This window comes from Pan paniscus, chromosome 22 (genome assembly GCF_029289425.2).
Source record: "Pan paniscus chromosome 22, NHGRI_mPanPan1-v2.0_pri, whole genome shotgun sequence".
NCBI lineage: Eukaryota > Metazoa > Chordata > Mammalia > Primates > Hominidae > Pan > Pan paniscus.
Window position 1 is genome coordinate 11,436,424 of NC_073271.2, and position 26,669 is coordinate 11,463,092.

Sequence of the window (26,669 nt, forward strand, 5' to 3'; positions counted from 1 at the left end):
TTTAGGTTTAAATGGAATATCTCATTTTTTTAAAAGGAAAAACTTAGTCATAGAAACAAACTGAAATAATAAAATCAGTAAATGTATATGGGTATACAGTTATCTGATACTATAAGCAAGCGTCCTTCTGTTGCTATACAGAGCCTAGATGAAAGAACTCATCCTCATTCATTTTGAGTCCTACGGAGTCAGCAGTACCAAACTCCATCAATCCCTTATTAGACCTCATCATCTTCCTTCCAGTATGCAGATAGAGCTTATTTTACAAACTAAGCCTTTTTCTTTAGATTGGTAAATATTGTTTGAGCCCTTAAGCCCTTAATTTTCGCATCTAGCCTATTGTCCATAGTCTGAAGAGGGAAAGCAAACATTAAGATATAATCAAATTTAATTTTGTGATCAAAAGATCAGTGTTCTATGCTCCAGAAAATCAAGTATTAAAGGAAGACATTTAATGAATGCTCACCAACGTTTCTGATTCTTCTTCTCCTAGGCCTATTATGTAATTACATTTCCATCCCCTTTAGGTTGAGGAGACCAGTACTTTGATTAGTGCAATGCAAGGAGAAGTGTTTGGTCCTTTAACAGTTAGGGCTCCATTCACCACATTCTTTCCCCTCTGCCATGATAACCAGTGACATTTACAGATAGTGGAGGCTTCATCACCCTCGGCACCAGAGAGAGGATGAGGTGGAACAGTGTCCCCTGCCAACCCAAGATGGGCAGGTATCAAAAAAATTAAATAAACTTTTTTGGTTCTCCGTCACGGAGAGTTTAGACTTGTGTGATACTGCCACACAGTCTTTCACTGGATTCATACATTCGGTGAAACTGGTGGGCTTGGAAATGATGGTTAAACATTTCTTGAGCATCAGAGGGGTAGGAAATTTAAATTACTAGAAGGTAAGCTTCCAGCCTCTGAACATGTATCAAAAACAAGTGAAGGAAAACTTATCTCCACACAAAACCCTGAACACTAGTAGCAGCTTCATAAATAATTGTAAAATTTTGGAAGCAACCGAGGCATCTTTTAATAAGCTAATGGATAATCAAACTGTGTTACATCCCATACAATGGAATATTATTCGGTAATAAAAAGAAGTGAGATATTAAGCCACAAAAAGACAGGAAGAAACCTTAAATGCACATTACTAAGTGGATGCGTCACTCTGAAAAGGCGACACACTGTATGATTTCAACTACGTGACAGTATTGTAAAGGGCAACACTGGTGGCAGTAATCAGCCATTGTCAAGGGCTTATCGTAGAGATGAAGGTAGGGATGGGTGAATCACAGGGGAGTTTTAGGGCAGTGAAACTATTCTATTGCCAAAACCCATAGAACGTATAACACAAACAGTGAAGCCCAATGTAAACTATGGACATTAGTTAATAACAAGGTATCAATACTGGTTCATCAGTTGTAATAGGTATATCATATTAATCAAGATGTTAATTTAAGGGAAACCAGGGGAGTTGGAAGAGGGGGTATCTGGAAAATCTTTGCATTTTCTGTTTAGCTTTTCTGTAAACCTAAAACTGCTCAAAAATTCAGCTAGAAAAGCAAATAAAGGATATTTTAACTTAACAAAATACCAAAGATCCATTTACATGATTACAAAGTGAACAGGTAAGTGGTGGCAGGTTGTTGAATTGAGGGTTGGTCTGGTGGGCTTAACTGTGGAATACTTCGACTCACACAAAGGGTCATACATTTGGATATTATCCAGAAGAGGACATAAAAAAAATGAATGAGCTTCTTGGAGAGAAGAGCATAAAAGACTAAGGTAAACTGTGGTAAGAAAGAATAGTCTTGAAAAGTAACTGTAAGTGATTTTGTCCTCATGACCAGAAATATGCCATCCTATGGACAGAAATAATACTGCATCAAAACACTGCTTAAGCAAGTTACCCTGCAGGAATGTTAATTCCAGTATACATTTATTTGGTAATCAGAGATAAGTAGGAGAGATTCACTTTTGTAATGGCAAAGCCGATCTTTCCAAAATGCCTCACAGTGGAAAGGAGGTTTGCAGTGTGTGAGGAACCCTGCTAACGCCCACTCAAGTGCAACAATATAACTGGTAAAAATTATTTAAAAAAACAAAAACAAAAAAACAGGCCAGGCACGGTGGCTCATGCCTGTAATCCCAGCACTTTGGGAGGCCAAAACCGGCAGATCACTTGAGGCCAGGAGTTCAAGACCAGCCTGGCCAACATAGGGAAACCCCACCTCTATTAAAATTCAAAAATTAGCCAGGTGTGGTGGCGCACGCCTGTAATCCCAGCTACTTGGGAGGCTGAAGCACGAGAATCACTTAAACCTGGGAGGCAGAGGCTGCAGTGAGCTAAGATCTTGCTACTACACTCCAGTCTGGACGACAGAGTTAGACTCTGTCTGAAAAAAATTAAATGAAACAAAACAAAACCAAACCATCTGTTTTGCTAACGTGATATGGCATACGAAGAAACAGTAATAAAGAAAATTTCTTCAATCTAGATAAGAAAAATGAGGGTCCATGGCACTAGAGCCATGGCCTGCTCCTACTCTCCCTCACAGTTTAACGTGATGAAGCTCCACTCAAGTTGGGTGTGGCCAGGAAGATGAGGTTCTCCCTCCTCAGCCTCTAGTTAAGGATGACGGTATCTCTTTGGGATTGGCAGGAATTTCTCATCCCTGTGAAGCTCCATGTTACAGGGGCTAAATTCCAGGCAAATTTCTTTGGAAATCAGGGGCTGTCTTCCTCTACCCACCCCCGCCTTCTCTTGCCTCCACTCTAGGTGTGCCAGGCCAAGAATACTTGAGTGTCATTGCCTTCACCTCTGCTCACTCATAGGATAGAGGTTCCCCACTGGAAAAACAAGCTGAAAAGACCAGAGGCAACTGTCTCTACCCAGCTCCCTGCTTCCAAAGCAGGGGTGTCACTCTGCGAGAAGGAGGCCACTATCTCTGTCCCCAGATCTCAAGCAGTGGCTGAGAAATTTTGCCCAGGGGATGTGGCAGGCCATAAGAACAAAAGGGCATATTCTTTTTTCTAATTGCTAAGGCAATGTGGGTACCTAGGCATGATGTTTGATGGTATATTTCTTAGGTTGCTATTTGGTTTGGTTTAGAGGGGGGAGAACGTGGTTGATAAGGCCTCCTATCTCTCTGTAGTCCACAGTTTCAAATCCCAATTCTACCAGTTTACAACCTTACCCAAGGGGGAAAGATGCTGAGAAAAACAAGTTTTATTTTAAATATGCAGACTCACAAGAAACTTCCTGTCTTCCATGAGAGTAAAAAAGTACGACTATCCTCTATATAGTTAGGTTAGAAGTCTTCTTGGTTTCCTCAAGCTAGAAAGGAGCTTATAGGAAGAGAACAGCATAGGGAAGATCCCCCTTTCCTTAGCAAAGCTAGGGACATTGTAATTCGAACTTCTCTGTCCTCCTGCTAAATACATCTAGCTGTCTCCATGGTCCTTCTAAGTCCATAGATACCCACCTGAAAATGCCCCCTTTATTTGAGAAATACAGTCTTGAAGCATGGCCTCATATTGGATAGAGATCATAATGAGTCCTCTTTCTCAGTATTTCTTGGTGAGGGAAGAGGGACTATTCCATCCCCACTGTAAACAGATCTCCTCATCCTGGATATGCTCTATATTTACATTGTTCAGAGACATCTGGAATGATCTAGAATATAACAAGAGTGATATCAACCCAGACCTTACTTTCTCTCTTTGGGGTGGGGTGGGGATAGGAAATGAGGTTTTTGAGGGGGGCAAATAAAATGCAATAGTTAAAAAATAAAATGTTGATTACATTAATTTCTGGCATCAGAATAAAAGGAAATCATAACTATCAGCACAGCTCCCCAGCTACTCGGGAGGCTGAGGCAGGAGAAGTGCTTGAACCCAGGAGGCGGAGGTTGCAGGGAGCTGAGATGGCACCACAGCACTCCAGACTGGGGGACAGAGCAAGACTCTGTCTAAAAAACAAAAACAAAAACAAAAAATGTATGTACTAGGCACTCACTGAATGTAAGATTAAGAAGATGCACTTTCTTGCCTTCAGAAGGAATACAAAGTTACAAAGAATGTTGTTAACCATTGTAATAAGTGCAATAAGCATTTGGTATTTCAAAGGGCTGAGAAACACACTCTGTCCGACAATAGTGAATTAGGGAGGGAGGGCTTCTTTGAGGAAGTAAATGTGTTAGGTTTGAAAGATGAACAGGAGTTTACCAGGTTCAGAATGAGCAAAGGAAGGAAGTATTTTAGGCAGAGAATGTTACATGACTGAAGTCACTGATGCCAAGAAAGCGGGAGCACTCAGGAAATAGTGATACAAAGTTGATATAAGAGATAAGCTTTTGTTTTCACATCAATTTAATACACTTTTATTAAGCACCCACCGAATCACCAAAAACCTGGTGGTTTGGTCTTCACAGATAAGTTGCCACCCTCAAAGCCCTCTACTGAAGGCGCACTCATGCTACGTGCCAAGTTCATAAGTGACACTGGTTTCTCGCATTTCCATACCGCCACGGACGCGGATTTCCTTGGGGATCTGAAATAGCCTAATGCTAATTCCAGCTTCTATGCCGGTGAGGGTATTATCAGCAAGGAATTAGTTGAACCATACTCAGCAGGAGAGTATATTCTCTGCTATGATTGATTCTGGATAGTTCAGAAGAATGCAATCCTATGAAACATGATATATTCATTGGCTAATTTTCAGGACAGACCATGAATTCTGATCCCAGGCTCACCGCAGTACTATCGTCAGCTTCCCTGATAAAAGCAAAGCTTCTGAGATGCTCTTGCTATTGTTTGCAGGAAGGTATGGTTCAGCAGGTAATTAGGTTTTTATTGGCAAAATCTGCAAAGTTCCCATTCTCGTTTCAAGAACCAGTTTCTCTTATCAGGACTTTCCTAGTAGAGATCATATTTCTGCAGGAGATTTGAGAAGGCAGAAGGGAGAATGTCTGACCTGGCCCAGATAGATCATGAGCCCTAGGCTAGAGGTGACTAGGGAGGCTGGGACTTGCCTCAGGGACGTGGTTGCGCCCCTACATTATACATTACTTAGTTTCCTTCCAGACAGGGAGGGGAGCCTTTCATTTTTTTGTTTGAGATCACCTTTCATTCATTCTCTCATTTGGCATACATTTGTTGAGTAACTGCTATGTATCAAGATATGAACCAGGTGGCTCATGCCTGTAATTCTAGCACTTTGGGAGGCTGAGGTGGGCAGATCACTTGAGGTCAGAGACGGGCATGGTGGTGCACGCTTGTAATCCCAGCTACTGGAGGGGCTGAGGCAGGAGACGGGCTTGAACCCGGGAGGCGGAAGTTGCAGTGAGCCGAGATCGCACCACTGCACTCCAGCCTAGGGGACAGAGCAAGACTCTTTCTCAAAAAAAAAAAAAAAAAAAAAAAAAAAGATATATACTGGGCACTCACTGAATGTAAGATTAAGAAGATACACTTTATTGTCTTTAAAAGGAATGCAAAGTTACAAAGTATGTTGTTAACCATTGTAATAAGTGCAATAAGCATTTGGTATTGCAAAGGGCTGAGAAACACACTCTGTCCTACAATAGTGAATTAGGGAGGGAGGGCTTCTTTGAGGAAGTAAATGTGTTAAAGTTTGAAAGATGAACAGGAGTTTACTAGGTTCAGAATGAGCAAAGGAAGGAGGTATTTTAGGCAGAGAATGTTACGTGACTGAAGGCACTGATGCCAAGAAAGCAGGAGCACTCAGGAAATAGTGAGTTCTTATTTGGGAATGTTTGAATATGGAATGATTGGTGATGATGCACAGAATGCTGTTAGAGGGTAGGAGAACGAGTTGAAAAGGTGAAAATGCAGGCAGAGCCAGAAGTCTAAGGAGCTTGGAGGACACAGAATTAACCCCATGGGCTCACACTGGACACTAGTAGTTGTATCACTTTTGTTCGGCTAACACATGGATTTTTCTTGTTTTAAAAATATTTGAATTAGAATAACTTTACCTCCTCCATTTAAGGTAGAGCCACCCCTTCCTACAGTATTCCACCAGAAGCCTTACATTCTTTACTACTCCCCCAGGCCCCTAAAGACAAGTGAGTGTGCAATTTCATGAGCAATAAAAAGTCACCAGAGGATTTTAGGCAGATTTAACAGATTTGTATTTTAGAATGATTGCTCTAGCAATAGTGGCTATTATCACAACTGGGAAGGGGAAGCAGGCAGGCCAAGTAGATGCTAGAGCAATAACTGAGGTGAGACATGATAACGCTCTGGGTTAAGGCAAAAGATATGGGTTGTAAGCTACAGATTAGGAAAGTCTTCAAAAAGTGGCTAGCGTAAGAAGAATCTGCTCAGGACCAACATTTTTAGAAATAAGCAAATTTCCAACAAAGAGATAGAAGAACAAATTGCGGAGAATGGTTGTATACTGAATTCAAGATTGGGGCATGTTGAAATTTAGCTAATAGGTTGACAAGCTGGATATTCATGAGTGGTAGGAAACAGAAGACAACTAGACAATTAGAAGGAACTTGGAATACAGTATGAGGTGCTTGAAGACATAGGGATGGCTGTTTCTGCTCAAGATGTAATGAAGGAAGAGACAGCTGTAAGGCAGAATATCGGCAGTTATGGGAAAATAAATCTGTTATGAGACCAGATGAAATTAGCATTAAGAAGAGAACTAGGAGACACTGGGTTGTGAAAACCAAAGAGAAAAATGGGTCAATGGCTTGCCCAGGCCAGAAATGCAAGTAGAAGGAGTTGCTGCTTCTGACTCAGGCCTGCCTGTTTTCTGAGTGATTTTTGATTGCTACACTCTTGGTATATATCATCTATAATAGTCAAAGTAGGCCAGAACTTCACCCTTAAGCATCTCAGTCTCCCCAGAACAGGCCTTTCCAGAGTGAACTACAAGCAGGAAATCTCCCCTTCAGAGGGCTGTCTATTCTTTGGCAGGTAGACCTGACTTTAGTAGTAAGGGCACGAAATTCTCTGGGATGCAAGCAATTCCAAAGGGATCTAAAAGACCATCCCTGCTGCTTACTTTGGAAAGATTATCATGATTATCTTTATTAGCACAGAACTATGTAAAGTGAGGTAGATTTTATTATGGAGGTGAAAGTGTGGGTAGGAGCAGGTAATCATGCTTGAGCCCACTAAGCCCTAAATTCATCTACCCTCTCTCTGGTCAGACTATCCCCAGAGTTCAGCCATGTGTAAGTCCCCATTCTTGACTCCACTTAGGAGATAAAAATCTCTTTGTGGATGTTGTTGGGGGTGGGGAATGGAAGCTTCCCCCCCCCCCCCCCCGCCACATTGTTGTCAACTGCCCTTAGAAAAGCAGAAAAGAGCAAAGAGCTCTATGGACAAAAGCCCAGATTTTTATGGACACAGGGAAAGGCCACTGCAGCTTTAAAGAAACACTTTCTCTGTTGAAGTGGGGTCGGAAATGTAATGGAAGTAGGTAGCAAACTCAAAGGAATGGTCTTGTGAGAAAAAGTATTTATTTGTTATAGGAAAGCAATCAGGGAAAAGGGAGAGAAAGGCCTTCGCTAGAGATCTAAAGCTTATTGATCAGTGTGTGTTACAGCATTGAACCCACTGGTATTATTCCCATACTTTAGTCTCTCCCACAGACTGGATTGAGCCCGTTTTTATCCACATTAGGCTATCAGCACTCTAAGTGCTTTTCTAATGGACATTTCCCCCCCAAAAGTAAGGTAACTGAAAGGAGAAAGCCATGATTTAGAAGTTGCGGAAGTGGCGAAGGTTTGTATTACAACTTTGGTTTTTGAAAGTGACTACAAAATTATGAAGGGGAGAGAAACGGGATCTCTCCCAGTTTACCTAAGCATTTCTATATACTCAAAGACACCACTGTGAATCAAACAAGAACATAAGAAAACTCAGAAGACATGGGCAGAGAAGCAAAATGGCCAGGTACGATGTAACATGTAACGAGGCTAGCTAGCATATCCAACCTGGTGCTAAAAGTCTTTTAAGGACTTGAAGCTGGCTTGTGGAAAGATTAGCTATTAATGTTTGCCAGAGGCAACCCTTAGGCCTTTAGAGAAAATTGTAGTTTTCCAACGATAAGAAAATTACCCCATGGTTCTATTCTTGAATTATTTTATCAATTAGCTAAGGGAAAATACAATCTCAGACAATGCACTGTACCTGCACTGCGGCTCTATTGTGTGGCATCATTCACATAGCTTTCCAAAAATGTGGGCTATGACAACTATAAAACGTTAGTTAGGTCATTTTCTTTTCCAGATGTGATCTCAGAGGTGAATGTTTCTCAGCTAAAGTGAGGAAAATGAATATTCCAAAAGGATTGCAGCTTTTCTTAAGGTTTGGAACACATACCAATGAAGTTTGGTAAAGGCAACAGAGGGAAAGCAGAAGGTTGTCTAGGACTTTGTGTCAACATAAAGGCTGTAATAAGACTTTTGCATGTCTCAAATATTCTCTTCTGACTGCAAAGGTATACTATTTCAAAATTTGGTTTACTGATTAAAAGGTTTATATGTGTACTTTTAGACACTCACAAGAGGACATCAAAAGTGCAACAGCACCTCCCCAGGACTGGAATTTATGGGACTCTATTTCCTATTATTCGGCCTCCAACTCAAGTACATAAATTTTGGTTTTTAGAGTGAGAGTCTTTAACTGATTTATGAAGATGGAATCTGAAAAATGTTGTAGATATTGTTGTGCCAGCCACTTATAGAGGACTGGAGTATTAAATGATGCTAAATGATGCCAAAAGCTTCCTCTACCAACCCTTATAAGGTGAGGTAGTATTAGATACAAGTTTTATGGAATAAACAAAAAAATTACCAGTATGCTTAATAATGAACATTTAAAACCTATTTCCTACAGCCAAACAGGTCATAGTTGAGTGATACCAGTGGTAGGAAAATAAATTTCAAAATTACTTTTGTTGATGATTTTCCACACTAACAAGCTTGAAATAGAATCTTATATAGTATGAGTGATTTTAATCTGAATTGATTTTTAAAGACCCTCCATATTAAAGTCACAGGCACTATTTTATAATCAAGAATAGGTAACTGGTGCTTCTCTTCATAAAAATCCCTCCTGGGCAATTCACTACTTGATGCACTTGTCAGGGTTTTTCACCACATAAATAAAAGAAGACATGGTTGTGCATCTCTCATTCTGTTATCATACAAATAGCAAGATGCAATTTTTCAACATTTTAATAATGTAGAACAGCAGGAAGTATTTTTATTACTTGAACATTTTTAGACATTTATAAACCTATTAAGAGAGAAGCTGCATGGATTACAATAGACCTATCTGGGTCCCAGGAAACAGAATTCCTCTTTGGGAAAATGTCTTTCTCATAAATTATCATTATTTGTAAAAATAAAAATTCCTAAGCTGTTAAGTTTACCTGGGTACAAAGTTTTTTTTTTTTTTTCTTGGAATCCACTGGTCTCTAATACTTATTAAGTATGTATGTTGCTTATCAATTATTCATTACCTATACACATACAGCATATATTTAAACATGTAAACACGTGTATATACATACACATTCATTTTTGGAAAATTATTAAACTCCTTTTTCTTTTATTTAAAATAAACCACACCCATTAAAAACTGGATAAAAGCCTTCTGATAAAGTCTTATCCTAAAATGAAGTGTGTATGAATATACATATAGTCAACATTAATTTTGAATACTGCACAAACTATTTTCTAGTTTAAAAATTTACAGTGATCAACTAGTTACACACTGAATCATGGGAGAAAGGCCACAGGCTGATTGTCACTTTGAGTTATGCCTTAATTACCCTGTTTCTAGTGCACTAACTTGCTAGCCACCTTCTTTTTTGTCCCCTTTATTTTTCTAAGAAGGGCAAAACATCCTTGAAGATCACTGTTATATTCATAGCAATGTGTTTTATGTTTATGGAAAACCTAAAAACCAGAGAAAGCCCACAAAATAACAGTCATTTCAAACCAGAGACAATGCATTTTTTCTCATTTATTCAAATTCACTGCAGGAAGTAAACACTAAAAGATTAAAAAACAAAACAAAAAAAAATTCACACTGCAGTATGTACAGTTTCATGACATCATATGAAGAAATTAAATTTCTAATAAAAATGGCAAATTATATTACTGAGCAGATCGCATCAAACTTGGTTGTGTAAACACCAGAATTCTTACTATGAATGGTAATGTGCCTATATTCCAGTATTGCGAATACTGGGATACTCTTGGAATAATGTTTGCAATGGGATTAAAAAATTCATGAAAGTAGTTGTGTGAATTCTTTATGTTTAAAAGTGGTTGACGATTAAAAAAATTCTTTAAGACCCTTCGATTCAAAGCACATTCTTTCACAAAGCTTAAACCACAGACGTCATGTCCAGAAATGGAATACTGTCATGTTGGGATGAACATCTGATCTGATTTGTTAAGACATTTTGCCAAATGCACAGATGCACAGGGTCCCCCATGCACTTTTCATGCAGCAGGTAATCACAACTTAAATAAAAGGTTTATTCTATACATTTGTCCAGACTTGCAACTGTATACATACATGCACAACTTTTAAACCTGTCTGATTATATTTACACTTATACATGGAATATACAGGAACCAAAGAGATTAAAAGGCTTTTCTGTTGCATTAGAACAATACAAAATATGTATTTTTCATTAAGGAAATCACTATTTACATCACCTTTAAAAACCGATTTTAACATCTTCATGTAACAAGTCAATATATATATATATACATATTATATATATATATATATATAAAATATATACTCTCACCAGTTTACTCTTCTGTAAGATGCAGCAGAGAATAAACAGGTAATGAATGCTACCTTACTGATGTCAATGAGCTGTAGTACCCTTTCACAAATGACTTTATTAGAAGAAATTATCTAGATATCTAAAATAGTCCTTGAAAATGTGTATATGTGCATCCTTGTATCTACATATGCATAAACAAAGTGAATCTGTGGATGTATGCCCTTTCTCACTGTTCTTGAAAATCACCCTAAATTCAAATTGGGAACATTCTCTAGTAAATCAGAACAGCATTCTTCGTGGTCATGTTTATTTAAGTATTACATATTCTCATTCCTTTGTTAACAACAACGAAAACAACCAACCAACCAAAAAACAAAACAAAACCCACACACACACACACACAAAAGTAGCAATGCTGGCCCTTGGTCTTTTCCCTGACCTAAATTTCACTCTCTTGTAAAAAGGTCATTTCCCCCTACCCAAGGGAGAATACCAACATATTTTTTCTGACATACCTCTAAGGCTCCAAACCTTCCACAACGATCAAGAAAAATGACTTGTTTAAAAGCTTATTTATATAGTGTTGACAATAAGATTGTCATAGTATGGACATGGAATAGAATATATTCAACTGGCCAGTGGAATTTTATGTCAGAATAAGCCTATGCCTTCACTTCTCCATGATGTTGCATAATACCCACTCCTATTACTGTATAATATTTCCAGTAGCTATTTACAAATCATTCTGAGGAAAAATAACCATTTAGGGTTTTAGATCATATTAGGAAATCACACCTATTTTTAATATAAAAATCTTAGAAACCACTTCAAGTAGAACAATTTTAAATCAATATCCTTCTAACTAGTAGTGATTATAGAATAATTTTTGATAGGTCATTTGCTAACCTGGTTCACAATTAAGAACAAAATATCTGGTGAATGAATTGTGGATTGTACAAACTGAACATAAAAAACAGACCTGTTTCACAATTGAAACCCCATGTGGCTTCAATAATATATTAATTTCTTCTAAGACAGTATCAACATGTACTTTTCATCACTATTTTAAAGTAAAAGATCCAATGGAGTGATTGTGTACAATTCTGTCATGTATATGTGCCCTTTGTACTTTTTATTTAGTCAATCTGAGTTTAGTGCCTTTCTTGGGTTTAAACTAAATGTTGTAAGCTTTGTTGGCATTGTTCTTAGGACAATGGTTTTAATAAAGGTTAAGGATGTATTCAGGAGAAGTTTCCAAACCATCCTGGAATCACCTGAGTTTGGTAAGTGGCCCTGTTTTTCCATCCCTAAGGCTAAGTGGATGTTACTCATTAGAACACACAAATAATCACAGATTTTCCTGAGATGTTGAGCCAGATATGAAAGTTATCCCCTCCACCCAATTTTTTTTTTGTCATAAAAAGTGTTCTGAACCCGATTTCCAAAGACATAACGGTAATATATGAACTACAATATTGCAAATTTTGAGCTGATGTGTGACTGTATTGGGGAAAATAGAGGCATCACATAGTTTTTTGTTTTTGTTTTACAGTCTCATGTTCTGAGGAAAGTCATAAGTCATGGTTCTCAAACACAAGAAACACCTAGAGAGCATGTTAAGATGCAGATGGAAGATTCCAGGTCCACTTAGCAGAGATTCTTGTTCTGTAGATCTGAGATGCTGCCTATGAATCTGCATTTTAAAACAAGTGCTCCAGATGGTTCTAATGCAAGTGGTCTGAGTTCAGCTTTAAGGAATCCTGGTCATAAGACTCGCAGGTACCACAGGAATGGTGAGAGTTAACTTTTACAAGAGATGGTGAAAACTGTCCAAAGAAAAGCCATTTTGCTTCTGTTAAAAACAATTTCTTAAATATTCAACTTTTCAGGAAACCACCTAAAGATAAATGTTAACTTTTCTAATTCTGTAAAAGGAGGAGTATTAATTTAGTAAAGTAGTTAAAATACAAAAAATGGAAATCTGCCTTTTTTTTTAAAGGATCTATCAAACTTCCCTCAATTGTAATCAATTTTTACTAAGTAGCACAAGGTTTAAAGAAATATATATTGAAAAGGATCGGGGTGGGACAGACACATTGGGAACCACAAAACCTCTTCCAAGAGTTAAAAATAAACACCTTTTTTTTTCTTTTTAGCAAAAGTGAAAAATGTAAGCACATATTTTTCTAATTTATTTTTGAATTGGATAATAAGCTGTGAATCAGCACTAGGTTTTTTTTTTATTGGATAATTGTCCTTTAAAGAGTTGTTTAACAGTCTGGACTTTAAAAATGTGTTATGTAGGCTGACTTCTGAAAAGCAAAATAAAGTACCCTAATAAAGGCAGCAGAATGCATTAATCCACTATGAATGGAGTTTTACATTTTAATTTATGCCTATTATTTATGTTTATAAAAGAATTTCATTCATAGGCTACTCACAGTTGTTATCTGATGCATACAGGAGTGTTCAACAACCAATTGCTAGTTCAGTAGTTTCCTCATGACATCTAATGTTAAGCAAAAATTAGTATGCATACTTCAACATCACCAGTAACCAATACTTTTCAAAATGAAAAAAGTTTCAATTATACCATGCTTTTTTCAAATCATGCTCTTATTTATACAGATCTCAAGTTCGTACTCATTAGTTTTAAAAAGATCCAAAACTGGATGGCAGGTACATTTTATTCTGATTCTTTCTTTATCGTTAGCACGTTTCCCAGAAGTCCATAAACTTCTCCATTTGCGCTGTGTGGGCGAGAAGCATTATTTCCCGTATGGCTATTGTAAGGGCTTCTTAAATTAAAGAAAGAAGCTTTCGTTTCTGCAGTAGGAAGTAACTCTTCTTTGACTGTGACCTGTGAGACACTTTCAGCAGATGAAGGCTCCCTCCAAATGTCCTTGTCTTGTGTTTCTCGACTGGTAACAGAATTGCCTCCTTTTTGGAGCATGTAATATAGTATTGGGTTGGTTTTGGTCAATCTTGGAGAGTCTTTTTCATACTCATTCTTCTCTGCATCAGTGATAACCCACTTAATGGGTCCTTTCTCACTGGGCATGGAACACCCATTCAAAAGCCCAGATTCTGGTCTAGACCCTGCACAGCCCAAGTGCTCAGGGAAAGTAGGACTCACAGGAGTTTTTACTACACCTGGGTATGAAAATGTCCTGTTATCCATGCAACTGCTGGGCCGAGTGGAACTGTACATCAGTCCATTTAAAGAAGAAATGCTAAATTCAGGTTTGCTGTTGGTCACATTATTTTTGTGTCCTTTCTTTTTACTGTCAGCCACAGAGTTACTTCTGTGCGGGGACAAATCTCGCACACAGTTTTCTGAGAGAAGCAGCTGTTTCAGAACATTAAAGCTTTTGCTCTCTCTGGCCCAACTCCTGTGTTCACTTTCGCTGGCTGAGCCATGACCAGCAGGATATTTAAATTCAAGATCATTTCTGCTAAATTTCAGCTCTTCCTGGTTAAGCAAGGACCCATACAGTACTTCTGGGGCACTGTGATTGTTTGCAGCATCAACAATGTTGTTTTTCATCTTTTTAAATGGATTTTCTAATGGCTCAGTATAAAGCTTCCTTTTCTTAGGGACCATGCAAAGATTCTTTGATTCTAGAAGTGCCATTTCATTATTTCTGTGACTCCTGTCTGAATCATCTGCCAGGTAACTATCTTGATTTTGTCTTAGCAATCGACTTAACAGACCATTCTTGGAGAAAGAAAAATCCTGAGGTGAAACAGGCTCCGATTTAAAGTCTTCGGACACTGGTAAGGCAGGTGCGCTTCTCTGCACAGCAGGAGCCATACCCAAGAATGGGGCACTCTTAGCATCATGGCTCAAGTGCACATTTGTGTTAGGAATTTGTAAGTCATCACAAGGCTCAGATTTTATTTTCACCATCAATATTTGTTCACTTAAAGCTCTCTCTGAGTGTTCCTGAGTACTTTCATCTCTTAAGGGAGTTTTCTCTTTTTTTTCACTCTTCCCTTTGTTGGAGTTCCCCAGGAGCAACTGGAGGACAGTACGTCTTTCAAGCAGATTTTCTATTTCAGAACCAGAAAGCCCTGGTTCAGGACCTGTTGGTTGACTAGTAAATGCTTTATTTTCTTCAACTGCATTTGTTTTATTTGAGAGCAAAGGGCTATTTAATCTATCAATCATACCTATCGGTTTATCTGTGTTTCCAGTTAACAGCTGTTTGCTGGGTCTCTGCTCTTCCACTGACATGGATGACTGCATTCCACATTGTGCTAAATTTTGTAACAGCTTACTGGCACTAAAAGTTGCAGAGTTTTGTGCACCTTCGTTTTGGGCTGGTTTCTCTCCTGGTGGGTCTTTGCTTTTTGTAAGGTCCATTGAGTGGTTAGATGCAGTATTTGTTAGCTTTTCAGACTGAGTACTGCAGGCATATGGTGGGGAATTCCATTTGATGACCAGAGAGTGTTGAGAGAGATTGATGGGAGACCCTGCTTTGCTTGATGTAAGTAAAGGTGGAGTGCTCACTGGAGTAGTCCGATTTGTACCGGGGCTCTCTATCACAGAAGTCCTTGCATAATTTTGTGTATTGAACTTGCTCACATCATTGTGTACTCCCTGAGGGCTGGTGTTTTTTTCTACATTTTCTTCATTCTTATGGCCAAGTAGCAATTGAAGAAGTGTTACTTTCTGGTGTGAGTTTAGCTTAGAATTCTTTGAGGTATCTTGATCTTCTTTGATATCTACATCTGGGACTTTTGGATCCCAAGTGTTTAGCAAGGATTGAGTAAAGTTATCCAGGGAAACAGGTTGGTCAGATTCTGATTTTTCAGTTCGGTGTTTGCAAGACAAGTCTATGGGAACACAGTTGGAATAAGAACTTTCATCACCACTGCTGTCATCTGTAAAACTAGGATTGTTATCTGAATATTCATCAATAGTTGTAGGTGTACTACTTTCCTCAAAAATGCTTCCTCTCTCACTGTGACTGTGTCCATTCATTGGCTTAGGTATAGTCTGGCTTTTAAGAAGATGTAAAAGCAAACTATTGTTAGCAGCCTGTTTTATATTGTTTCTTTCCAGTGAGTTCTTATAACCTGCATTTTTAGGGGAAGAAGGAATGATACCCATTGGATTTTGAAACACTGTAGCACTACTTCTGCTAGCCATCAGTTTGCTTGATGATGTTCTTGCCTGACCATTAAGATGGCCTGACACTCCTTTTGGGAGCTGGAAACTGCCAACATCCTTCTGGCCATTTTCTTGCAATCTGGCCATAGCAGCAAGTCTTTCACTTGCTGCTTGATTTGCATTTTGCGTTTTTAAAGCGTGTTCTCGAGAATACTGCTGCAAATGGGCTTCGCTTGACAGAAGTAATGCTAACTGGCTACAAGCAACACTAGGTTTAGGTGAGGTGGCAGGACTAGCCCTTTTTTCCACCATGCTTGCCACAGCCTGTAATCTTGCAGCACATGACAACGGTTCACTCATGACCTTTGTTCCACTTTGTCCAACATGATGAGGAGACTCTGCAAACCTATCTCTGATGAGGTTTTTAGTCACATCAGGAAGATTCGTATCAGGCTTTTGATCTTTAACTTTACTTTTCTTCAACAAAGTTTTTAAGTGACTTGATGCAACACCATAGCACCTTAAATCCTTCTCCACTTTTAAAGAATCATGACTGAGGGCATAACCTTGCTCCTTGAGGCTCTGCCTGATTTGTTGTGACAGAGCAACAGTCTGCAGCCTAGAGCTGAATGACTGAAGCAAAGAGGCCAGTAATGTGCTATCCTGTTTGCCTTTAGGCACACTGTCAACCATGCCAGCTAGCAAAGCTTCCTTCTTTACGTTTAAATTCACGATAGAATCAGACAGCCTCTTCCGCTTTGCTGCATTCCAGTCCTCAGAAGACTGCAACAGTCTGGCTTTTTTGAGGTGCAGCATGCCAGATCCCTGATATGTATGTGTATTGAGAACTGGACCATTACTTTGACAGGTGGGAAATGCACTGCCAGAAATGTTAAAGTTCTGATCCTCTTCATTATGCCCAGCAGACTTTTTGTCAACGGCAGTACCTGATCCCCCTGCTGCCTGATGCATTAGTAATCCTTCTAGGTAAGTTAAAACAATAGAATCCTGGTGCACATCAGAGCCAAGCTCTTCTCCATGAGTCATGTTCAATAGAAGTGTTCACAAGGGCTTGGTTTCTATTCACTTTAAAGAATGGTTTTCTGTGGTGAGTGCGATGTAACTTTAATAAAGGAGTATCAGTTTATCACCTTCCATCGCAAACAGAGAGAGACGTACTGTTACATTCTGTCCAAGATTTCTTCTGGCAATGACAAGATAAATGCAGTCTGACCACAGAGCTGATCAACTTCTACGCAAGAAGGAGGAGAAGAATTCCTTAACACATAGGTCTGTAGCAGTAAGCAGATAGAATCCTTAGTGACTATATTCCTTTTCCTTCTTCATCTTTTGTTCCCCATTAAATGCAAATACCAGTGTTCTAAAAAAAATAAAAATAAGAATAGTTAAGGAGGCAGAACTAGAATCATGTTATGATACCTACAAGCAAAATAATATAGCATCTGTAAGTGTATATATATATTACATATAAATAATAGACATATACATGGATTAGAGTCACTTTAGTAATTTGTTTTATTGCCGTTCCTATTCAATTGAAAATGTCTACTGGAAATCCTGTGGGTTAATGCATACTGTTAAAATGATCAAATCATTAGAGAAGAGAACATACTTTAATGTTACATAGCCATCTTCCAAAGCCGCCAAGTCTCTGAATTTTCATAGGCACCTTTCTGCAAAGTAATGTGAATGTTCAGTCTCCTTTATAGCTTTATAGCTCTATAGGGGAACTAGAACTTGCTTCCTTACATTACTGGGCACTTAGGAAGAAACAAAAGTAGAAGTGCAGAAAAAGGAAAAGAGATGCAGACTCTGATGAGTCTGATGTGGGGTTGAGGCCAACAGAACAGATTCATTTCTGACATCATCCCCCAAACACCAGACATTCCGTAAGTAATTTTTAGAATTTCCGTTTTCAAAAAAATGAAACCACTAGCAAGTTGAAGATTATTTTGTGAGCCTGTTCAAAGTGTGACCATCTTAATCATATTCATAAACATTAAAATACAGTCATAAACTTACCTACCCATACTTTTTACCATGACTTATTAAAGACAGAGAGGAGTGATTCTTTAGATGCTTGTTCAGGGCTATCAAGGGTTTAATGTAGTTCGTTAGTAAATCCTTACTCATGTGCTCTATGGAGAAGTCTTAATGTCAGGTCCATTCCTTACAGATACAGAAGACAGGGAGGGCATAAACATATATAAAAAGTACAATGGAGAATGCCAAAGACATTTTAGTCACAGTTTGAAAAATATTCCAATGATATTTATTATCTAAGAAGAGACCAAAAAATTTCCTATCACTAACACATACACAACAGAAGAAGCAAGAACTCATTGCATTTCTGAAAACTTGATAGGTAAGTGTCAAAATTGACCTAAGGAAGGGGGGCCATTACACCTTTGGAAGAGAAGCTGGAATAAATTCCATGCAGTTTGTTTTTCAAGATGCCAGAACATTTTGTTTAAGTTATCAGACCTGAAGCTATCAACAAATACCTTGGTCCCTATGGAATTTAAAAGATAAATTTTAATTGAAAGACTACCCTGTAGCTTTTTAAGTACAATGCTTAACTCTAAGTCAAACTTTAGGAAATAATTATCTGATTGTATCAAATTGTTGAATTTACTGATTAAAAGGATAAGAAATGATAGCCAAAGAAAAAGATAGAGAAAGGAGGCAGCAACAATTAATTTCAACTGTGTAAGGAGTAGGATGAGAAGAGAGTTTCTTGAGATTCCGATGCCACCATTTTAAGAAGCTTTGCCATAATGTACTTAAGATGGATATTTTAAGAGGTTAATAATGATATAGAAATGAAATGGTTATCATGACTGCCACCAAATATCCATTCTCCCATTTTCATTTACTAATAAAACCCTGACTTGTTTTTCAGGGAGTAGGGAGGTATCCCAGCTAAACACTACTTTTTTCCCCCCTTTGGTTATATTTTACAATTGATGGCATGTTGCTTAATTGGAGGCTTATTTTTCTTTCTTAGTGGTATAAAACATACGGGTACTGATAACATCTTGGAGTTGAGGAAACACAGTTTTCTAATTCTCTCAAAAAAACTTAATATGGCCGGGTACGGTGGCTCACACCTGTAATCCCAGCAATTTAGGAGGCCGAGGTGGGTGGATAGCCTGAGGTCAGGAGTTTGAGACCAACCTGACCAAAATGGTGAAACCCCATCTCTAGTAAAAATACAAAAATTAGCCGGGTATGGTGGCATGCGCCTGTAGTCCCAGCTACTCAGGAGGCTGAGGCAGTAGAATTGCTTGAACCTGGTAGGCAGAGGTTGCAGTGAGCCGAGATCGTGCCACTGCACTCCAGCCTGGGTGACAGAATGACACTCTATCTCTAAACAAACAAAACAAAAATAACAACTGCTAATATACAATTAATTCTCAACTAGTTAAGACATTTAACAACCATTTAATGGCATATGCAAGTCCACTGTATTTCTCTCCACACCACTGCCAACCTTTTTGTTCTTGGGTAGACTCAAGAAAGTCAAAATCATACCAGTCATTTGAAAACTGGTTTGTAAACAGCCATAAAACATACTTTATTTAAGAATAAGAATGAAATAAGGAGCATCTTTGAATTCATATTACTCCTGTTATTGCTTTCTACTTTTTACTGTGCATGATATAATTTGCAAAGTATTATTCATTGCTTTAAAAAGACTGAATTTACACATTTCTGAATTTACAAAGCAGATTTGGAAGTTGATTTAAAAAGGAACTATCACAGTTTCCTTGTAAAGGAGCTCTAACACTGTATTTTACCATTTATTTACCTCTCTACCATTTATTTCCTATCTTCACAGAGAAAGTAGATGACAGATACTAAGAATAATCATCTCTTAATAATCCATTTTTTGGCAATCAGCTTTCTCAGGTTGAAAATCATTTCTTACATAGGAAAACAATTTTTAACTTCAAGAACGAAAATGACATATACAAATAATTTTATTAAGCTCCTTGGGTCTGAGGACTGTGCTAATTATAATTACTACAGTGCAACACAGTCAACAGATAACTGAATCTTGGGATACATTAAGTTATTCAATGACCAGATTCCCAGTAGGAAGGAAGGGATTTTGACATTCAAACACACACATTCTCTCACTCTCAAAAAATATATAGATGAGATACTAAAATAATTCGAATCACAAATTTGAAACCACACACTGTAGTTCATCACTTAAAGGAATGACAAGGAGAAGGTCATTCTAAATATTCAATTGTTTATTTCATTTAAATCAATACAACATATTCTTACTGAACTCCCAATCTGCTTCGAGATCTGTCTTAGGATTGGTGAATTATGTTCATTTTTAAAAAGGGATGTGATAGACAACATCTAGAGAACCAGGCAAGGTGAACGTCCACCTTTAAGTTTCTAGAATATCTCTAATAATAAAAATATCTTCTCCTCATGCTACTTCTTTTTCACATTTTCACATGACTCTTGTATCACCAAGCACAAAAAAATTAAAAAATGTGATTTGAAAAATCTTCCAAAGATTGTTTTAAGATTTTTAAATGAAAACTATAAAACAAACATTTTTAGTTCAGAAAATGTGGTTACCATAGTATGGATAAAAGTCACTATGTGTATGCACTAAGCTTTCACACTTTCTTCTAGAGAAGTGGACCAGTAACACATTTAGAACAGATTTAAAAGGAAGATGAACAATTGCTTCCAAAATATTCTAAGTCAAGGCAGTTATTTTTCATTAATTTCTTTGAAAAAAATCCTATAAAACGTACCAATTACATGCAGTAGTGGAGAAAAAGGATTTTCTCATGGAGACCTGTTTTTTAAATGAGATAAATCTGTAAATCAAAGATTGTGGTCACATGGAGAGGCTGCCTCAGGTGACACAGCAGCAACACCTACCACTGTTCTAGCAGAAAATGAAGTGTCTATCCTAGGAAAGCAGGAATTCTTACACCCCTTAAGGCCTGAATGCACTTAGCTCCTTCTATTGAAAGCTCTTCAGGGAGCAGAGTGAGCCAAATTTCTTTAGATATCTTCCTTTTCTATCTCTTAAACTAGAGAGGGAGAAATCACTAACAATCCTCCTCACCTTTCCCAATCCTTGCCTTTTCATTTCTATAGTATAGAATGTAATTGAGAAATACAGCAAAAAAAGAAAATGAGGCACGATACTAAATAGTACAGCTTGTTGGGGCCTATGGATTTAGGGTATTAAGGTAAAATATGACCACTACCTAATAAATAGACGTTTTAAGGTTAAAATGTTATTTTAAGTTATTCAATATTAGCTTAACTCATTTTCTTTTAGTGAAAGACAACCACATTATTCATGAAATTCCAACATATAGTTCTCTTGCCTGGTTTTATATAAATATAACTTAAGAATGTTGCCAGGTGTATACTTGAGTATATTTAGTTACAAATACCTAAATGTCAACACACATTTAATAATTAGGTTTCTTTAGAGCAGCAGTCCCCAACCTTTTTGGCACCAGAGACTGGTTTCATGGAAGATAATTTTTGCATGGAGTAGCGGGGTGGAGATGGTTTCAAGATGAAACTGTTCCACCTCAGATCATCAGGCATTAGATTCTTATAAACAGTGGGGAACCTAGATCCCTCACATGTGCAGTTTACACTAGGGTTCGCACTTCTATGAGAATCTAATGCTGCCACCGATGTGACAGGAGGCGGAGCTCAGGCGGTAATGCTTGCTGGCCCACTGCTCACCGCCTGCTGTGTGGCCCAGTTCCTAACAGGCTTGGCCTGGGGGTTGGGAACCCCTGCTTCAGAGAATTGCAATTAATGTATATTTTGAAACTGGAATTGTTTATAAAATATTGAATCCTCTGGTTTGTTATTTTCTTAATTTTGATGGTGATTTCATTAGAGCTTGTGCATGTGTCTATTTAAAGTTATTAAACATTTGCATCACAGTAAGGGAGAGACTTTACTTGTATGGTATATACTTGTTAAATAACTTCTAAGTAAAGAAAACAGAACTTTTCTAGAATTTGGCTTATGGCGGATGAGAAGAACCAAAGGAAGTAAAAATACTAAAGGGACAGAAAAAGAAAAAAAAAAAGGGAAAAAATACTAAGAACAAATAAAGGCATCATAAATTCTGCAACTCTCATGAGGTGCCAGAAGGAAAAACTTAGTTTACAAACTAAGTAGATTATATTACTAGCCTGCCTTTAAACATTAGGTTCGTAGATATGACATGCAAAGTGAAGAAACATCTTTTATGAACACTAAAAATGCATATATACAACGAGAAAAAAGTAAAACCTACACAATAATAGAATAAAAGCTAACTGAGTGATGTTTGTTTCAACTTGGCTGTCATTTTTATAGAGTGGTTCCATAAAATTTTGAGGAAAAAATGGTTAATTTTAACAAAAAATTTAGTATAACATTCAGGATACCAAGAAGTACTAAATTTTGATTTCAGTATTATCGTCTTAAGTGAAAATCAGCTTGCATAATTTTTTTTTTTTTTTGAGACAAGTTCGCACTCTATTGCCCAGGCTGGACTGCAGTGGTGAGATCACAGCTCACTGCAGCCTCAGCCTCCTGGACTCAAGTGATTCTCCCACCTCAGTCTCCCAAGCAGCTGGGAATACAGGTGTGTGCCACCATGCAGAGCTGATTTTTTTTTTTTTTTCCTGTGGAGATGGGGATCTCACTATGTTGCCAAGGCTCATCTTGAACTCTTAGCCTCAAGTGGTCCTCCTGCCTTGGCCTCTCAAAGTGCTGGGATTACAGGCGTGAACCACCACACCTGGCTCTTTTACAATTTTAGTTCATTTTAACCCTCAGTACACCAAGAAAAACAGTCATCATCATTTATCATCTAGGTCCAAAAGACATTTTATTAATATTTAAGTTAATTCATGAATAATTTACACAATAAGAATAAAGAAATGACATAAAACAACTTCACTGATTTTTTTTCACAAGAATTTAAACATAACATTGTAATTCAATTCTTCATTCCCTGTTTTCCTGGTTTTGAAGGAGTATACATCTGAAAAGGACAAGGCGCTTTGAAACTGACAGCTCATCAACAGGTTCATGGATGAACCTGGAAATACTTATAAATATTGATTCCAGATTTCAGGTATGTGTTTAAAAGGACTCTTGGGTCTTCTTTTTGTACTTGAAGAATTCAAAATGTGTTACTTTTGATATTTTTAATAGCTCATAATGATGTTGAAAAGATGACAGAAATTTCTGCTTCGTAATTGCCCAATATATTTCATTTTTAGATTAACAGCAATTACAATGATCAATCCAATGAATTACTTCATTTCTGTATCATCTCTTTCTTTACAATCTCCTCTATCAAACACCCGCCTTAAGTATCTGTCCACTTACGAACAGTTTCAAATAAATTTGGTGTTCCAAAAATCATAAAAGATGAAAGAATACTGTCACACACCCTTTGAAGAAAACAGAGCCATTGAAGTTTTTGCCACAAAACAGTTGAGTGTTGAATACCGAGCAATGCAGTCTTTCCTAATGAATAACTAACTGTATGAAAATACTATACTTACTTTTTGTCCTGAGAACTGTATTTTTGAACTATATTGTTACTCATTGCTCCCTGTGTTTGAGAAAATTCACCTAGGGGCTGGGCGCAGTGGCTCATGCCTGTAACTTCAGCACTTTCAGAGGCTGAGGCAGGATGAATGCTTGAGCCCAGGAGTTCGAGACCAGCCTGGGCAACATGGCGAGACCCCGTCTTTACAAAAACATTAAAAAAAAAATAGCTGGCTGTGTTATCAGCCTGCAGTTTCAGCTACTTGGGAGGCTGAGGTGGGAGGATCACCTGAGTCTGGGGAAGTCAAGGCTGCAGTAAGCCATGATAGCACCTGTGCACTTTAGCCTGGGTGACAGAGCAAGACCCTATGGAAAGAAAGAACAGGAAGGACGAACGGACGGAAGGAAGGAAACATTCATCTAGGATGTATCTGAAGACAACAGTCAGTGGTATTGCTTATATAATCAAAAGCACCATAATCATTCACGTGTAAAGTATTAGCATCAGTTTTTTTCCATTCATCTTCTGGTTTATCTAAGTGAAATATCTTCGTATGTCAACTTTCCTCTTTGACATTACAGACAGAAAAATACTGAATCATCAATTTTTAATAAAAACTTAAAACAAAAGGGAAAGACTATAAAGAGAGTGTCTCCAGATGTTTTATTTTTATTTTTTTACATTCTTGAAAGATAATGTAGTATAATGGGCTCTAAGAAAACTGAAGATGGGGCTGGGTATAGTGGCTAGCCTGTAATCCTAGCACTTTGGAAGGCTGAGGTGGGAGGATCACTTGAGCCCAGGAGTTTGAGGTTACAGTGAGCTATGACTGAGTTACTGTACACCGCATTCTAGCCTGCGTGACACAATAAGACACTATTTCTTTAAAAAAAAAAAAAAAGGAATGAAGGAAGGAAGGGAGAGAGAGAGAGAGAAAGAAAGAAAGGCAGGGGAGGGGAGGGGAGGAATAGAATGATGGTATAACAGTGATGATTTGTTTTAGTATTGCATCATCCTTCTAGACACTTTCATTATTTTTACTTTTTATTATTTTAGCCTTTTTTTTTTAAAGGACAGTTGGGAATAAATAATAAATTCATTGCCAAAATGGTAAAATGCCAAAATACTTAAAGATACAGAAAAAATAAGATCACGAAGATTCCATATGTACTTTTGACTTCTAAAAGGTTCCAATGGACATATATAGTAACAGCAAGGTACTATGTTTGAGTCTATTAAGGACACATTCATTAAAACTTCAAAAATGTGGTATTATCCTTCCTACCACTTACAAATATATTTTTTAAAAAAGCATTTGAAAACTAAAACTGAGTCCAAAGAACCCTGATAGTATACCAAAGGTTAATGTATTTCATGATAATAAAATTCATGTCCAACTACTTAACAATGTTAAAATTATAAACAGAATCTTCCTTTTATTAATTTAAAATTGTTTATAAGCATAAAAATCCTTTAAAGTTTATAACGTTAAGATTTTACTGATCTACATCATGTGGTGGAAAAAATTATTATGGTGAAAAAGAATTATTTTAGAAAGTAATAAAATCAAACTAAACCATGAAAAAATTCCATGGAATCTTCACCATATGCGTAGATTGATTTGGGGAAAGATCTAAGTTTCAACACAAACTAGTTTAATGAAATATCTAATAAAATGCTTGAATTACACAGTATATTTTAAAAAGAGCTACATTTACTTTTTTTTATAAGTATCTGAAAAGTACAGAACTAAGTGATAGGTAATTTTTTTAGAGCTTTTTAAATAAAAGACAGTAGTAAATACTGTGCATACTAACAGTTCACAAATGGGTGCTATATTGATTCTCTAAAATAGCTAAACTATTTTCATTGCAATATGTTTTACATTTTCTGTTTGGAAATGGTTTATTAAACAAAGGGAAACTTTGTGGAACTTCTACACACTTTAAAATGATAAAATCCAAGTGATAAAATTTTACTTAGTTAAATGAAGAATGCATCTGGCAGAATTCTTACATGTAGGACTATTTTTGGTTGAGAATAGAGAAATAATGACAACGGTCTTTCTCCAGCTGTTTTTAAGGATTCAGTATCTTACTTGCAATTAAATACTCCATTAAAAACACATTTAAATGATTAAACATCTACGAGTTCACTTGGTATGCCATTTAAATTATATCTAAGGACTACCTCATGACTTCCAATTGTGTCCATGAGATCTCCCCCAATTTGTTTTGCAATATCAAGTAATACCTATTTGAGTACTGAATTTAAAGGGATTTCTACAATGCAGCTTTGACCATTAGGACACTTGGCTTTGCCTGGTTCCTCAAAATGCGTAAGTAATCAAAGGGCTACTAAATTATGTCATTCAAGAATAACTCCTAATGGACAATAATATTATCTATATTCCACTGTGGATAATTTCAGGGGTATTTTTATACAAATGGTAAGAAAAACATTAATATGTTTCATTAAACATTAGAAGAAAAATGTCTAAGTACATACTAAGAAGATTCCAAAGTCCTAATTATTGACTCTTTTATTTAAAAAAAATACAGATCCAGGTATTCGGAGAACTCTCGTTGTTCTCCAAAGCAGGGCTTTGAAAGGAAGTTTTAAAAGCTGAATGAGAAACACTAAGCCAAAACAATTTACCAACAGGATGTAACTCCAAACATTTTATCCGAAGGGATGAAAGTAGCTTTCCAAACCAAGGGCCAATGAAAAGTTAAAATACGTAAAACCCAACACTTAATTTCACATAAAAAGAAAGGAAAAGTAACATTTTAGGTATGGGTCCCGAAGTTTCATTTAAGAAGACAACAGTGAATCCTCTATTATCAATTAAAAGATAAAAAGTCATTGGAAAAAACATTTAAAAAGGAATAAAAGAAACATTCAAGTGTTGACATTTCACAGCAGGGAATAATAAGACAATAAAAGAATATGCCTGAAGTTTCATTTCTTAAAATATATTTCTAATTACTTGAAAAAAATGAATCAAAATTAATATATGTCTTTTAAGGGAATCTGAATTCCAAGATAATAACTTTCTTTGAAGTATTATCTTTATGAAAAGGTAGATGTGTGGTCATACAATTTAACAGATGCCAAAAATAATTATCTAAATACATTTTGCTCAACTGAGGGCCTCAACATTTGAAAT

At 37.1% G+C, this 26,669-nt stretch overlaps 1 protein-coding gene across 9 annotated transcripts in view; it reads right to left on the reverse strand.

Annotated features, from left to right (window-relative positions):
• The window catches only part of NRIP1 (nuclear receptor interacting protein 1), a 332,678-nt gene that overhangs the window by 217,137 nt on the left and 88,872 nt on the right, over positions 1–26,669 (reverse strand). For 5 of the 9 annotated variants that reach the window (XM_008972546.5, XM_034948020.3, XM_034948019.3 and 2 more), the window contains one exon: positions 9,999–17,296. The exons of the other annotated variants lie outside the window; for them this stretch is intronic. In XM_008972546.5, coding sequence (XP_008970794.4) covers positions 13,486–16,962 — 3,477 coding nt within the window. In that variant the 5' untranslated portion in view covers positions 16,963–17,296 and the 3' untranslated portion in view covers positions 9,999–13,485. Of the gene's footprint in view, positions 1–9,998; positions 17,297–26,669 lie in introns of those variants that run through there. 9 annotated transcript variants of the gene reach the window in all.